The following is a 13,763-nucleotide window of genomic DNA, read 5'->3' as shown; positions in this document are numbered from 1 at the left end:
AGCAACATATAAACGAAAAAAATAAATATATAAATATAGGTAGATACAAAAATATGTTTCCAGTTAAAATGGAAGAAAAGTTAATTCATATGAAGCTGGTAGGCTATTTAATTAAGTAGTTGAAAGTTTTATCTTAAAAACAATTAATATAAAATGAATTATATGTTTCTCTGCAAATTTACTTTTCCATGCACACATCTTTTCAGTGACACAAGTTGTTGTTAGCTTTCCTTTAAACTTGGTATTCAAAAAATAATATTTAAAATAAAAACAAAAGCAATATAGCACCAATAAAATTTATGGTGATATCTTGATAAACAAGGTAAAGTAGAGAGACTTTGCAAAATTGAAAAATAATAGTAAAAATAATCCCTAAAACTAGCACAGTGAATTTGAGAGTCATAGGTACTCTGTGTACCCGTGGATAAGCTACCACCAGATCTAGACAATGGAGATCCAGTGTCTCCCTTGTAACTTTCTACCTGAAAAAAGTCTGCCTTATGTGGGTGTGGCAACTCCAACATACGAATCAGCAGCCCTGCAAATCTGCGTGCTCTGTGTGTAACTTTACCAAAAAAAGGCACTGTAGTCTTATAAACAAATGTTTCCAGTGGACTAAAGAAAATATGGTTTGGGACAGTTTTCAGCACTCTAAAATGAGTGAGCCCTTCATGTTTTTACTAAATATAGCCACATTAAATTGTTCTCCTGTAGTGGTCACTATGACACTAATCTTTCATCAATTCAAGTGAGAAATTTCCAACACTTTTTATAAAATAACATGTTCTAGAATAAGTTCCCCTAAAAGTATTCTTAATCTTGCCATATGTCCGTTTACAATCAATTTAAAAAGTTGATTTCAAGGATCATTGTTTCATAAAATTCCAGGCACTCTTGTGTATATTCTACGGAGTGGTATTTCAAGAGAATATTTTTCCCATATTTCTTTTTATTGTTAAAATGTGTCAGCATTTCAATGATTGCACTATTTCTTCACATATACAAAGACTGAATATCCTTTTATACAGGACATATGGAAATGTTGAGCTACATTGCTTTTAAAAAAGAGACTACAGTCTACTGACTCTACAGTTCCTGCATTCATGGGTTAGTCTGTATCAGAATTAAATTAGGCCAATAGACCATGAACAAATTGTACCATCACAGGCATGAAAAGGCCATTATCATCTATCAAGCTGCAGAAGGTGAAAATAAATGATCTTGGCAAAAAAGGAGGTTACTTATCTATACTGTAGGTCTACTTAAACCAATGATGCTTTTATTAGCTTTAAGAACACTCCCAGATAAAATTAAAATTTTATTTAGATGTCTTATTAATCTTCCCAATTATTATATCTGCTTTCAGCAATTGCAATTGTTATAGTAGAGTCCAGTTATTCTGACAAAGGAATACTAAATGCCAGAGGTGGAGCAGGAAGACGCCACACAGTTACACAAAAATAAGGGCCTGATCCCTGTGGAGTCCCAGATTGGAGAGGGTGCAGGCCAGGCTGAGGGACAACACCCCCCCCCCCACACACACACACACATATTTCATGCACCAGGACACTAGTTACTCCCTAATAATATGCTTGATGCTTAAAGATATTCATGTACTCATTCAGGTCACCTTAGAAATAAGAATATTCCCTTAAGATGGAATCAATTAAAAAATATCTCCTTCCTAGGACTCCCAATTTGCTACCTTGGAATAACTTGTCACTTGAGATACTGAGTTAAACTCAGAATATAGCAAAGCTGTAGCATGATGAAAAATATGCCTTATAATGTAAAATAAATACCAGTGGATTATATGCTTAGGATGCAGAGTAGTTGATTACGAACATTTCTTTTATGATATCTGTAAAATAGGTCACAAAGACCTTCATTGCTATAGATACTTATGTGATGTAAATGTGTTTTATGGGGCTAATGTTATAGCCTGATTTTTTCTCAGTTGTGCTGAGGAAGCAAAGTGACTGGTTGCAACCTTTTTTTTTTCATTTTTACTGTAAACAAAATTTATAATATTAGTTCTTTTATTGCACAGTTCACATTTTAAGGTATATTCTTGGTTCCTATAAGTTAAATGTAAACAGTCTATTCATATGTATGCAGTAATTTAATAAGCTCAATTATATATACCAAGAGTATAAGTTTTCATAGACTTGGAAGCAACTTTGCCATTGGAAAGCTTATGATTTAGTAGAAAAGATAACAGTATTTATATAAATCATATTTCCTAAAAAATTATCCAGTGTATTTATCCTAAAACAAAATATTTCAAAAAATGTTTGAATGTTTTTGGGATTCCTATCACTTTTGGTTCACAGCTTCTTTGCATATTTTGTGAATAATTTGAGAAATAGAGGGACACCTTATGTTTATTTTTTAATACGTTAATAGCACAAATTATTTTCCAGTGTTGCTTTTTATGTGCTTAGCTTGCCTTAGCAGTTAAGTGTGTGGGTGTGCTTCATTTTACTATGGTCTCAGCCTACCTTATGAAAGGTCCAATGTTTAAAGAGATTTTTGTACTTTTTACCAAAATATTTGATGACCTGAAATGTTTTAATATTTGTACTATCTTTTAAAATTTAATTGCTACAACTGAGCTTTAAAAGGTATTTATAGAAACCTCATATCATAATTGTATCAATCCTCTATAAAATCCTTTTAACAATAAAAATCCTATCATATCAAAACACTCAAGCCTGTCAACTTTCCACTTCATCCCTAGACTTAATAAATTAGTACAATCATCAGAACTTTGAAATTTTTGTCATTTATGCCAGAAAAAAATAATTATAAGTGTTATTTCTTCACCCATTTGTTTTTATTTTGGTACTGCTGCAGTCATCTTAATTAGCCTCACACTTTCAAAAGGCATCAACTTTCTCTGAGGTATTATCAGGCTTTTCCTACTCACAGGCTAGCTCTATTCTACCTTTCGATGTTAGAGAACATGTCACTCCCGACGGTCCCTTTATATGACTGAAATAGTGTCTGATACTTTCACTTACATGGTATTTGGGGGTTGTGTGTCCTTCATGTTTGTTTTCGTTTTCCTCTCTCAGGTTGGAAATTCTTCAGACAAACTGAGATGAATAAGTCTGTCCTAAGTGTTGTCAGTTCAAAGTTGTAGAAAATGAAGTTTTCACTCCCAGCTTTAACGTTCTGTTTGGCCATATACTTTTAAAACTTTCGTCCACCTATTTTGTCTGTTTTTCTCGGTGTGCCCGTTGGAATTTAGGAGGCATTCACCATTTTCCTACTGTGGTGGGATAAACGCTACACCTACGACTCTCTCTAAGATATCGCTTTCCCCTTATACAGAAAGCTTCTTATGCAGATAAGGTGCTGGTACAAGTTAGGTACAATAGGTGCAGATTTCACACCAGTAGCTGTTACACTGAGGGTATAGCCTTTGCTGACAAGAAACCTTTATGGGAAGTAAACGCTCAGGATCAGCAATCCATTTGTAACCTCAGAAATAGTCTCTTTTAAAAAAAGGGGGGGGCTTTCTCATTAAACGGCACATTTGTTTCTGGTGAATTAATTGTTATTATAGGAGGCAAGGCATGGAATGGGCAAAGTGTAAACTGAGAACTAGAGAAGTACCCCCAAGCTAAAAGATATAGTTACGGCTCCGCTCATTGCTGCCAGATCTCCCTAGTTTTCAAAAGAAGTCAGAAATCCACAGCTGTATGCAAACTCTCTCAATATTTTAAGCTTTGGCAACTAATTCAAGTATATTTTAAAACACTGTAGAAGAGAAAGCAAACACATCAATGAGGTTTGCCAGTTTGGAACCCTGCTGCAGACAAGCTGCTTTGCCCCTTTAATTTCTGTGTCTGCAGTGAGGAGAAGAAACATAAACAAACAAACTTCCCATTCTACTGTTCTCTGGTCTTGGGCATCAACCAGAGCACAAGCCAGTCAGTGCAGCCAGGAAGCTGGGGAAACACAAAGCTCCCTTCTCCCTCTTCTGCATCTCATGAACTGGCCAACTCCCAGTCCCACTGCTGCTCCCTGGACTTTGTACTATTTAAAGGTACAGAGCCCCAAATAGTGTTTTTTCTACTACCCTTTAGACTTGACAATGGTTTTGAACTTAAAAAATGATGATCAAGAAAATAAATAATTAACAGTAATAAAGTGTTTTCACATACATCAGTTATTATTCTCTCCCACTGACTATCTTCTCAAAACAACCTAATGATAAATATATATATACTATTCTCTCTGATTCACAAACAAGAAAACTAGAGTCTAAGCGAAGATCATACACTTGAGTAGCTTCTCCAGAGAATACGTGACTGGAACCCTCATTTTCTGGCTCCAAATCCAGTGCCTCCCTTCCGCTGTCTCACAGAAGAACACACAGGAAACAGAGGGGAAATGAACTGAGTTACTCCACATCCAACCTTGTTTTCCAGAATCACGTGCCTTATCTTTCAAATGTCCCAACAGCCAACATCTCACCAATGGGCTCCTTTAAGCTTGTTCTAATTTTCTTTTAAACTGACTCCAAGTACATACACGACAAATAAAGGGTGAGGTGGTTAACATCTGTGACTGTTTGGATCAAAGACTGTGATTTGCAACCATTAGACACAACTACAGTATTTTGGGCAGGTCAAAGAGAATGTCACTAAATCATTGCTTCAAAGAGTTACAATAGCTCTCAACAGGCCTACCTAATGCCCTTACTCTAAAAATTTATATCTTCTAAAAAGTATCTATATAAAAACCTATAATCAAACTCAAGGTAATAAAGTAATATATACAGTATATAAATTTACATATATAAAAATAAAAATTACATATATGTTTAATTATATATATATATGTATTCATACTACACACACACACACACACACATACACACATACACACATGCATGAAATAAGCACTTTGAACTCATAATTTATGAGATAACTGAACTTGACATTAATGTGAAAGTTTATATTTTTATGCCAAAGTGGACGTATGAAAGACAAACTTCTTTACCCATATCTTGGGTCCAAAGCAATAGCCCTGGGGTGTTCCATGGCCCCTGCTATTAGTGTCGTTCTTAAGGAACCGTCAAGTTTGGCCACTTCAATTTGGTCCAGGTTGCTGTCTATCCAGTATATGTTGCCTGCTATCCAGTCAACCGTCAGTCCTTCTGGGGTTGCTAGGCCATGCTCTACAACCACTTCAATTGCACTTACACCTACAACAGAAGGAAAATCAACACTTGTACTCACTTAAGAAACAGGTTAAGCATAAAGGAAAAGGACTACTTATTAGCTCTATAATGTACTTAAACATTATGTTAACTCCGAGAGCTAGAGTGCAAAAGTAATACTTGGCACAAAGGAAATGAAACAGGTCCCGAATTTAGAATTACTGTTTTTTCCCACCAGAAATTTTTAATTTCTTATGTACTTTCAGTGACAGAGGAATAGACTTCTAAAGCTACTAACAATACTTAGGTTACAACAATGTTATTTCTTGTTTCTGACTTTTTAGGCAGAACAAGGTATATTGGGAATAATAATGATGCACTGGTTAAAATCAGTGCACTTTAATTTAAATGTTGACCCTCATGGTATAATAAAGGAAAAAGTTCACCTGGGGCACCAACATCATAGTTAATCAGCACCCACTATTTTATTTATTTATTTACTTATTTATTTTGAAATAATTCTTTATTGTTGAAAGTACTACATATGTCCCCCTTTTCCCCCCTTGAGCCCTCCAGCCCCCCCCCCCCTCCTCACCCCAGGCTTTCAGCACCCTACTGTCTGTGTCCATGGGTTATGCATATATGCATACAAAGTCTTTGGTTGATTACCTCCCACCCACACACCCTGCCTTCCCTCTGAGATTCCGCTCTCTGTTCCATGCTTCGAGTCTCTGGATCCGCTTCGTTCATCAGTTTACTTTGTTACTAGCACCCACTATTTTTAGAAGCATGACAGATATGAGAGCTTTTACTGCATTTAACCTGAACAGAGATAAGCTCCAAATCATATTCTCTTTACCCCCATCCCTAGGCCATAAGATTTGCAAGATATTACACATTTGCAAATAACGGAAGAAGGCATTAATGTGGTCAAAATAAAAATAAGTAATTTGATAATGTCCACCAATACTCTTATTTATCCACTCCTTAGCTTCTTTCACAATTTAAATGGAATATTTTAAAAACACCTTTGCCTCATAGGATAACTCTTCATAGTTTATGACATTACCAGTGATTGTAGTTAGAAATTTTAAGTGTCTTTTAAAAACAATTAACCATCTAATGCCATAGATCTAAATCCATCATTTGAAATTGGCATCTTGCAATATGACACAGGACACAAATTCACCCATCATAACCATACTGTATGCTTAAATATTACCATTTTTCCCAAAGTGCAAATGTGACTTAAGGAGGAATTTAGAATTTGATAGAATTATCTGGGCATTGAGTTGCTACACAAATATAACAGTTTCAAGAGAAGTTGCCATATATATTTTCATCTCAAAGACTTGCTACTTAAAAAAAGCCTAGATTAGACAGAAGAGATAAGTCAAAACATGGCAAAAATATTTAGCTCATATTAGCAGTCTTTGCAAAAATTTCTTTACCATTTCTTTGAGATAGTCTGAAAGATTATAATAAAATAAAAACAACATTTTTAACTCACAAATATAATCATTAGCATGTAGAAAATAGTCACTTTGTTTCTTATAAATAAATTTCTTCACCTCATGTCAGTGGAAAAGCCCACAATTTAAAAATGGAATGAATACCACAGGCCTTCACCACTCACTCCCCCAACATATCCTCACAGGTATATGCGACATCCCTGGTTTTACATATGTTTGGGAAGAGCTAAAGAACCAACAGCCAAAGATTAATCAAAACTTCTTTTGATTACAATATATTTTCTGGAATTTTCAGTTAAAAACTAATTTAAACATTAAGTTAAAATTGTAAAATGCGTACCTCCACTTTCAGAAAGCTTGCCTCGATATATTCTGTCTTCTACAACATCTGTCCAATAAAGTAAACTTTGACTGAAGTGAAAATCAAGAGCTATTGTGTTTCTCAATCCAGGAACAAGTAGACTATAGTCTCTTTTATGAAGATCAATCCTTCTGATTTCATGGCGAATAGAAAAGATGATGAATGCTTCAAAGGGATCTGAAATTAAATTTATTTTTAATAAACTTATGAAAATATTAATTTACTTTGGTAAGAGTAATAACATGCTTGAGGTCAAAATCCATTCATTCAAAACTATAATTTATTATATAATTATCTGTCATTAAAGAAGCAATAATTTTTCCCAAAAATTAAAAGAAAAAACTTGAATAATTTAGGTTTATTGTATTTATTAAAATAAGGTATAAATTATTGGAATTCAAAGACAAAATGGAATGTTTTCTGTTTTTATGGAGTTTCAGCTGACAATCCAAACCGTAAGAAAACACAGAAAATGCTAAGAATTAGCTAAAACTAGTTCTGCCACTCAGCTCATCACATGCCTACAGGTCCATGAAGGAGAAAGATCCAATAGAAAGAGGATTTTTATAAAAACAACTGATGAGTGTAAAGTTAAGAAGCGGTCCCCATAAGAGTGAAGATTCAATGTTCTCCACAGTCCAAGAAAGTCATGAGTACATTTTTCCCTATAGTCTTTAAGCCTAGATCAGGCCTGAATGGAAAGAAAGCAAGAAGCTTTAAACACAGAAATAGGATTAAAGTTTTATATTTTGTACCTGAAAAAAAAGTTTAAATACCCAAAAGTTACCAAAAAATTGTTGTTATTTAAAAAATGTTTCAAACTCTGTACCAACTACTGGCCAACATGCTATTATAATTTACACTTGAATTCTGTTTAATGAATACATTTTTGAGGAAGAGAGCCAGGCTTGCAAAGATTTCCCCCATTTCCATATTAGTGTCAGCTCTCCGCATTTCCCTTTAGAAAAATTGGTTTTCCTATTCCAAATGTAGATACATCCTCTGAAAGTGAGCTGCTATAATCAGCCCTGTCCACAGTGATCCTCCCAGGAGGGGATCAAAGTCTGATTAATGGGTTTGTAAGATCCAAGTCTGGTTAATGGGTTTGTAAGATCTGAGTCTGGTTAATAGGTTTGTGAACTTGGAGAGAAGCTTTCAAGATGAGGTAACCTACTCTCTTTTCCTTTTAGGTCACCAATCTCTAAGGCTAATGTTGTGAATATTAATGTTCTTGTAAGTTGAAGAAACCTATTCATAGTATTAGAGAAGAGAAAAATGTCACAGAGAATGAAGCAGCGATGACCTGAGCAGAGACTGTGTTCTAAGAACATTCAAAGCAATAGTTCCAATTACCCCTAAGACTAGTTCCCTCCTTCAAATCTCCTATGCACGCCCCATGCTTTGTATATGTTAGCCAATGCATTTATCAATTCAAATTCATTTGAACTGGGTTTCTATCAATTGCAAATAGGTTTACTGTTCTTATTTATCTCATCTTTACAGAGAGGCCTTTCCTGATTAGTTACCTAATTAAGACCCATCTAAATTATATCACCATGGTTTATTTATTCTGTTTGAAGTATATTTTAAAACCAGTATTTACTTGTTGGTCATTTATTTCCCTCACTAGACAATAAGCTCTATGAAAATAGGGATTTTATCTATCTTGCTTGTTATGAGGTCCCTAAGACCAAGCACCAGAGGAAGAACACATGTAAACCTAGGTTCCGAAGGGTGTGAACCTAGGCTGGCAACCCTTAGTGTAGGGAAGTTGCTGCCATTTTTTTCCCCCACTGGACATGAATATACTTTAGGAAGCTCTTCCCAGCACAGTAATTAAATGTTTTTGAATGAATGAATGTGGAGAGAAACTGAATACATCCCAAGAAACTGGATGATAGATAGTAAGGGAAAGAGCCCTGCCATGATCAGTAGAGCTAACCAATAGACCTGCAGCTGACTGTGGAGTACATAAGTCCAGCCAAGACCACAGGAATTGCTCAAAAGGCCTGAGGACTTGTGAGCAAAAATTATGTGGATTGTGATCACTTAGCTATTGTGGTTATTTATTGCACAGTGATAACATCACTATGACAATAGCTAACAGATACAAGATACTAAACATGAACAAATGGCCCCCAATAGAAAAAATCCTCATAAAATTTTAAATCAGAATATATCAGTATTAATGCAAAAAACGGTTATGATGTTCTGTCATTTAAAAGAAAGATGAAGATCCCTGTTTGATTTTCTGCTCTATGAAACAACTCTTTGCTTTTGAAAAATTATTTATCTTTTTTGAAATGAAGTGTCCTTATCTGTAAAATGGGGTTAACCTAACCTACTTTCAATCTAACTTAAACTGTTATCAGAATCCAGTTAAATAATGTATGAAAATTTGATTTGTAAGCTGAAATCTGTCACAGTAAATACAAATGTGGAGGTTATGGTGATGTAGTAAAAAAGTTACAGACTTGGAGTAAGAAAATGCAGGTTTAAGACAGAGTTCTGCTATCAACTATCTGTGTACACTGTAGAAGTTTACTTAAACTCTCTGACTCTCAACATTTTTTATGCATAACATAGTTATTATGGTAATTGATAATTAAAGTATGAATACTTAATATCTTAATATATGTTTAATAATTATCATGGACATTAAATTCCAAAGACTACTCAGTGGAATAAGCAAAAGGGATATTGCATAAGAGAAAATGCTGAAATGGTGATACCGTGAAAGGAAGTCAGATATTTCTTAGCATGTCCTAAAACTAGGGACATTTCAGCTCTAAACAGCTTCCCCATCCTTTAGCTTACAGCTCGCCCTTAGTCAAGCACTAAATTATCAGTGCAGCAGCTATTTGCTAGAGAAATTTATATTTAATACCTATTAAAGAACATATATTTTTTAAATTGCAAGGTAATGTGTTACTGTCTCTGCCCTAGGAATATCACACCAGAGGAAGAAAGAAATCCAGAAAGAAAAAAAGGAGAAGGCAAAAGAAAAGAAATTCAAGTTTCATCTTCCCTAACGCTGGAAGACATCTGCGATCAAAAAGCCACAGTATAAGAGGAAGGGCTGATGAATGCATGTAAACTGGAAAAATGTTTCTGAGAGGATGCCTGCAGCTCTCAGAAACTAGCAGATGTAAAGGAAGGCTGACAGAACAGTTCCCAAAGGAGACAGTACTACTAAGGGGCAAATCCCACAATCACTCTTTAAAAAAGCAGGATGGGAGTAACAACCTGGTCTCAGGACCCCTCAGAGCACTGTTAAGACCTAGGAGGAACGTCTGAATGAAGAAACAAACAGGCATGCAGTCTATTAAGTGAAAAAAAAATAGGCTCAAAAGTCTACATCCTATATGATTCCATTTCTATGACATTCTGATAAAAGGCAAAACAACAGAGACAGAAAGCAGAACAATGGATGCCAGCAACAAGGGATGGAGAAAGGGCTTGATTACAGATTTTTAGACAAAATCACTAACCTCCCTACATACAATAGCCCCTCTCCACCCTACTTGCGGGCCCATCCTAGCTGTTTCCAATGGCTTTTCCATACAATTGGCCTCTCTTGCCTCATGCGCTGAACTTTCCTAAAATCTCTCACACAAACAGCATCTGGCCTCTGCGTACCCCCTACCTCTTGCTAAGTGACCCCGGTCCCAGAACTAGTGGCAGCTGGCCTTGGTTCTCCTGGACACCGCCCAGCTCAACACATGTAGCAGCCATCTATTGATGACTCTGTAGCTTGTACTGGGTGGCCTCAGGCAGAGCACAGGTAGTGGCTGACTTTGCACCTCCCGGAGGCCCCAGAGCCAGTGCAACCAGTGGACAGCTTAAGACAAGGCTGGATTACATCCCTACCACCTACACACTCGTGGGGCAGCCTCAGTAAGCACCAAAGTCCCACTGAAGCGGGTCCTGCTTCATGGGGTTCACTCCTGCACAGCAGCTCCTCCACTGTAGTCACAGCTGGTCTGTGCAGCTGATTGGCCTGGGGGTAAATCTCTCCCAGTGACGCCAACAGCAATCAAAACTCAACTACAACAGAATAGTGCACAGAGCCCACACAGGGGCATGCCTGGTGCGCCCAGCTCAGGTGAATGGGGAGGCTGCACCTGGGCCCTACAGGCACCTATTACACAAGGCCACTTTACCAATTCCAGGAGACATACAGTTCTACCAAATACATAGAAACAAACACAGGGAAGCAGCCAAAATGTGGGTATGAACAAAAAAAGAGAGATTATATCATGAATAACAAAATTTCAATATTTTTAAAATAGTGATTGTGAATACATTATTATTTATTGGTTTCAAATATTTTTGGAAGATTTCATAATAGAATGAATGGTGGTCAAAACATCGTGTTGGGTGTTTTACTAAAACTGTTCAAAGCCTTTCAAGTTCTTGCATTTAAGTCATTTTGTGTTGAGAATATAGTTGTTTGATAAATGTTACTTGATTTGCATAACTATAATAAACCAGTTACTAAAAATAAAAAATATATAAATATTAAAAATTATTTGAACTCTGAATCTTGATAACTTCTCCAATGCCTCACTACTTTTAAGATTTATGTTGGGCCATAACCGGTTTGGCTCAGTGGATAGAGCATCGGCCTGCAGACTGAAAGGTCCCAGGTTTGATTCCAGTGAAGGGCATGCACCTTAGTTGCGGGCACATCCCCAGTAAAGGGTGTACAGGAGGCAGCTGATCGATGTTTCTCTCTCATCGATGTTTCTAACTTCTATCCTTCTCCCTTCCTTTCTGTAAAAAACCAATAAAATATATATTTTTAAAAAAGATTTATGTTGGTTTATTAAATTATTTTTTTTATTTGAGAGGAAAAAAATGTTGTAATGAATAATCCAATATGTAATTTCATATGCTAGTGGGAAATCATGAAGACTGAATTTCAAATTTCCAAGTCTTACAATAGCTTTTTCTTTAAAAAAATAAAACTGTGTATAAAATATTTGGAAATAAAACACAATGAAGAAATTTCTGTTGTATACCAATTTTGATGTAGTATATTATGTTCTTTGGAGGCAAACTCAATTTAGAATGAATATCAGCAAAATATGAAGTAGTCATTCATTTTTATAGTTTTCTGGTAATTTTTCTAGTACACTAGCTCCTGTCTCAGAAATGACTGAACTTAACAACTCAAACCAGCGCATTCCACTTTTAATTTAAAACTGGCTTAAAATTTTTCTGCTTTAGCATATCATGAGATGACAGATGTACAAAACAAAGAGGTTACAATTTACATTTTTTATGGTGATGAATTTCATGTTTATAAATGTAGTATAGCACAAGTAGCTTTAAAAAATACTCACAAGACTGTAGTGTTCTACATATAATTCCATTTTCTTTAAGTCCCACTACAGGTTCTCATGATGATTTTTACAAGACAGAATAAAAACGCAGTAGATGACTTATCTAAGAAAAAAAGTTTCTCTAAAGTGCTCTCAGGGTGAATTGTTAGTTTAAGTCTACAACCAGCAATTCTATAGGAATAGCGCCTGATTCTTTATTAAATATACACCTATTCAATAAAAAGTGATATGTAGTTACAATGTTTTATCTTCTGATACTTAAGAGTTTTACTTTTTTGTTTTTGTATTTAGTAATTTATTTTTATTTCTCTCTCCCTATCATTAGCTATATTTCTTTTACACAGTAGAAACTTATGAATTGTAAGTGATCTATCTTTTCCCTGGCTCAATATATATATTATTACTTCCTTTTTTTCCAATCCTTCACCTATATAGAGTCATATTGAGAATAAATGATAGTTAAATATTACTAAAGTGTGATATACATAAAGACAGAGGACAGGATCTAGAGAAAGATAGGCTTTCAATTATTACTCAAACCTGTGAATTTGTAAGATTTTGTCACCAGCTGTCCATCAGTTTTTCTTGCAAGCTTTTTTTGTTTATTTGTTTTTCTCCTCTTAATTATTTTCCTGGAAATTTCTGGATATATTTTTCTCAATAGCTCTGCTTTATATTTCTAGTTTTTAAAAAGTGATCTATTCTTTCTGTTAATAAGTAGTAAGAATTGGAATTTGGATTGTTTGTGGGGAGAGAGAGAGAGAGAGAGAGAGAGAGAGAGAGAGAGAGAGAGAGAGAGAATGAGAATTTACGGGGTACTGGGGTAAAGGATTGAACAAAAAACTTTTCATTTCTAGGATATATCCCATTGCCTTTTGCTAAATTGCATTTAATAAATATTTGTGATGACATAAATGAGAGAATGACTAATTATAAGACTCACTGAATAGTTAGCCCAGAATACATAAAATATGAAGGAGATAAAAATTATTATGGGGAAAAGAAAAGGAAAGGACGAAGTCAGTGAGGGAAGCAGAAAGATAAAGAGAAAGAGTATAAAAAAGGTCAACATGACTAAAATTAAATTAAAACATGGAGAGGATGAAAGGGCGAGGGCTACGCCCTCCATCTTGCCCCAAATCCTCCATTTTTGGGCAGAGCCATGTGCTCGGCAAGGCTTCTTCCCTGAAGCCCAAGCCTCTGCTGGCCACGCCCAGGATTTCTTTAAACTAACCAATGATAATCAAGGGACGTGCACACCATAGATATGACCACATCCTGTGTAATGAGATATCGACTTGCACCTGGCGAATCGGCAGGGCCCATAGTCCTCTCTCCCCCCCTTACTCCACCCCCCTATAAAACTCCTCTTCCCACCGGGCTAGCCCTCTCTCTGCCACTTGGCTTGC

The 13,763-nt window shown here is 35.6% G+C and overlaps 1 protein-coding gene across 2 annotated transcripts in view; it reads right to left on the bottom strand.

Moving 5' to 3' along the window:
- The window catches only part of LRP1B (LDL receptor related protein 1B), a 1,698,272-nt gene that overhangs the window by 593,991 nt on the left and 1,090,518 nt on the right, over window positions 1–13,763 (bottom strand). For both annotated transcript variants that reach the window (XM_081095916.1, XM_081095917.1), the window contains exons 24-25: window positions 6,986–7,183; window positions 5,014–5,218 (exon numbers count right to left, since the gene is read on the bottom strand). In XM_081095916.1, coding sequence (XP_080952042.1) covers window positions 5,014–5,218; window positions 6,986–7,183 — 403 coding nt within the window. The remainder of the gene's footprint in view (window positions 1–5,013; window positions 5,219–6,985; window positions 7,184–13,763) is intronic.

Source organism: Myotis nattereri (genome assembly GCF_964212035.1).
Source record: "Myotis nattereri genome assembly, chromosome: 7".
Classification (NCBI taxonomy): Eukaryota; Metazoa; Chordata; class Mammalia; order Chiroptera; family Vespertilionidae; genus Myotis; species Myotis nattereri.
This window is presented reverse-complemented; position numbering and strand designations above follow the sequence as displayed.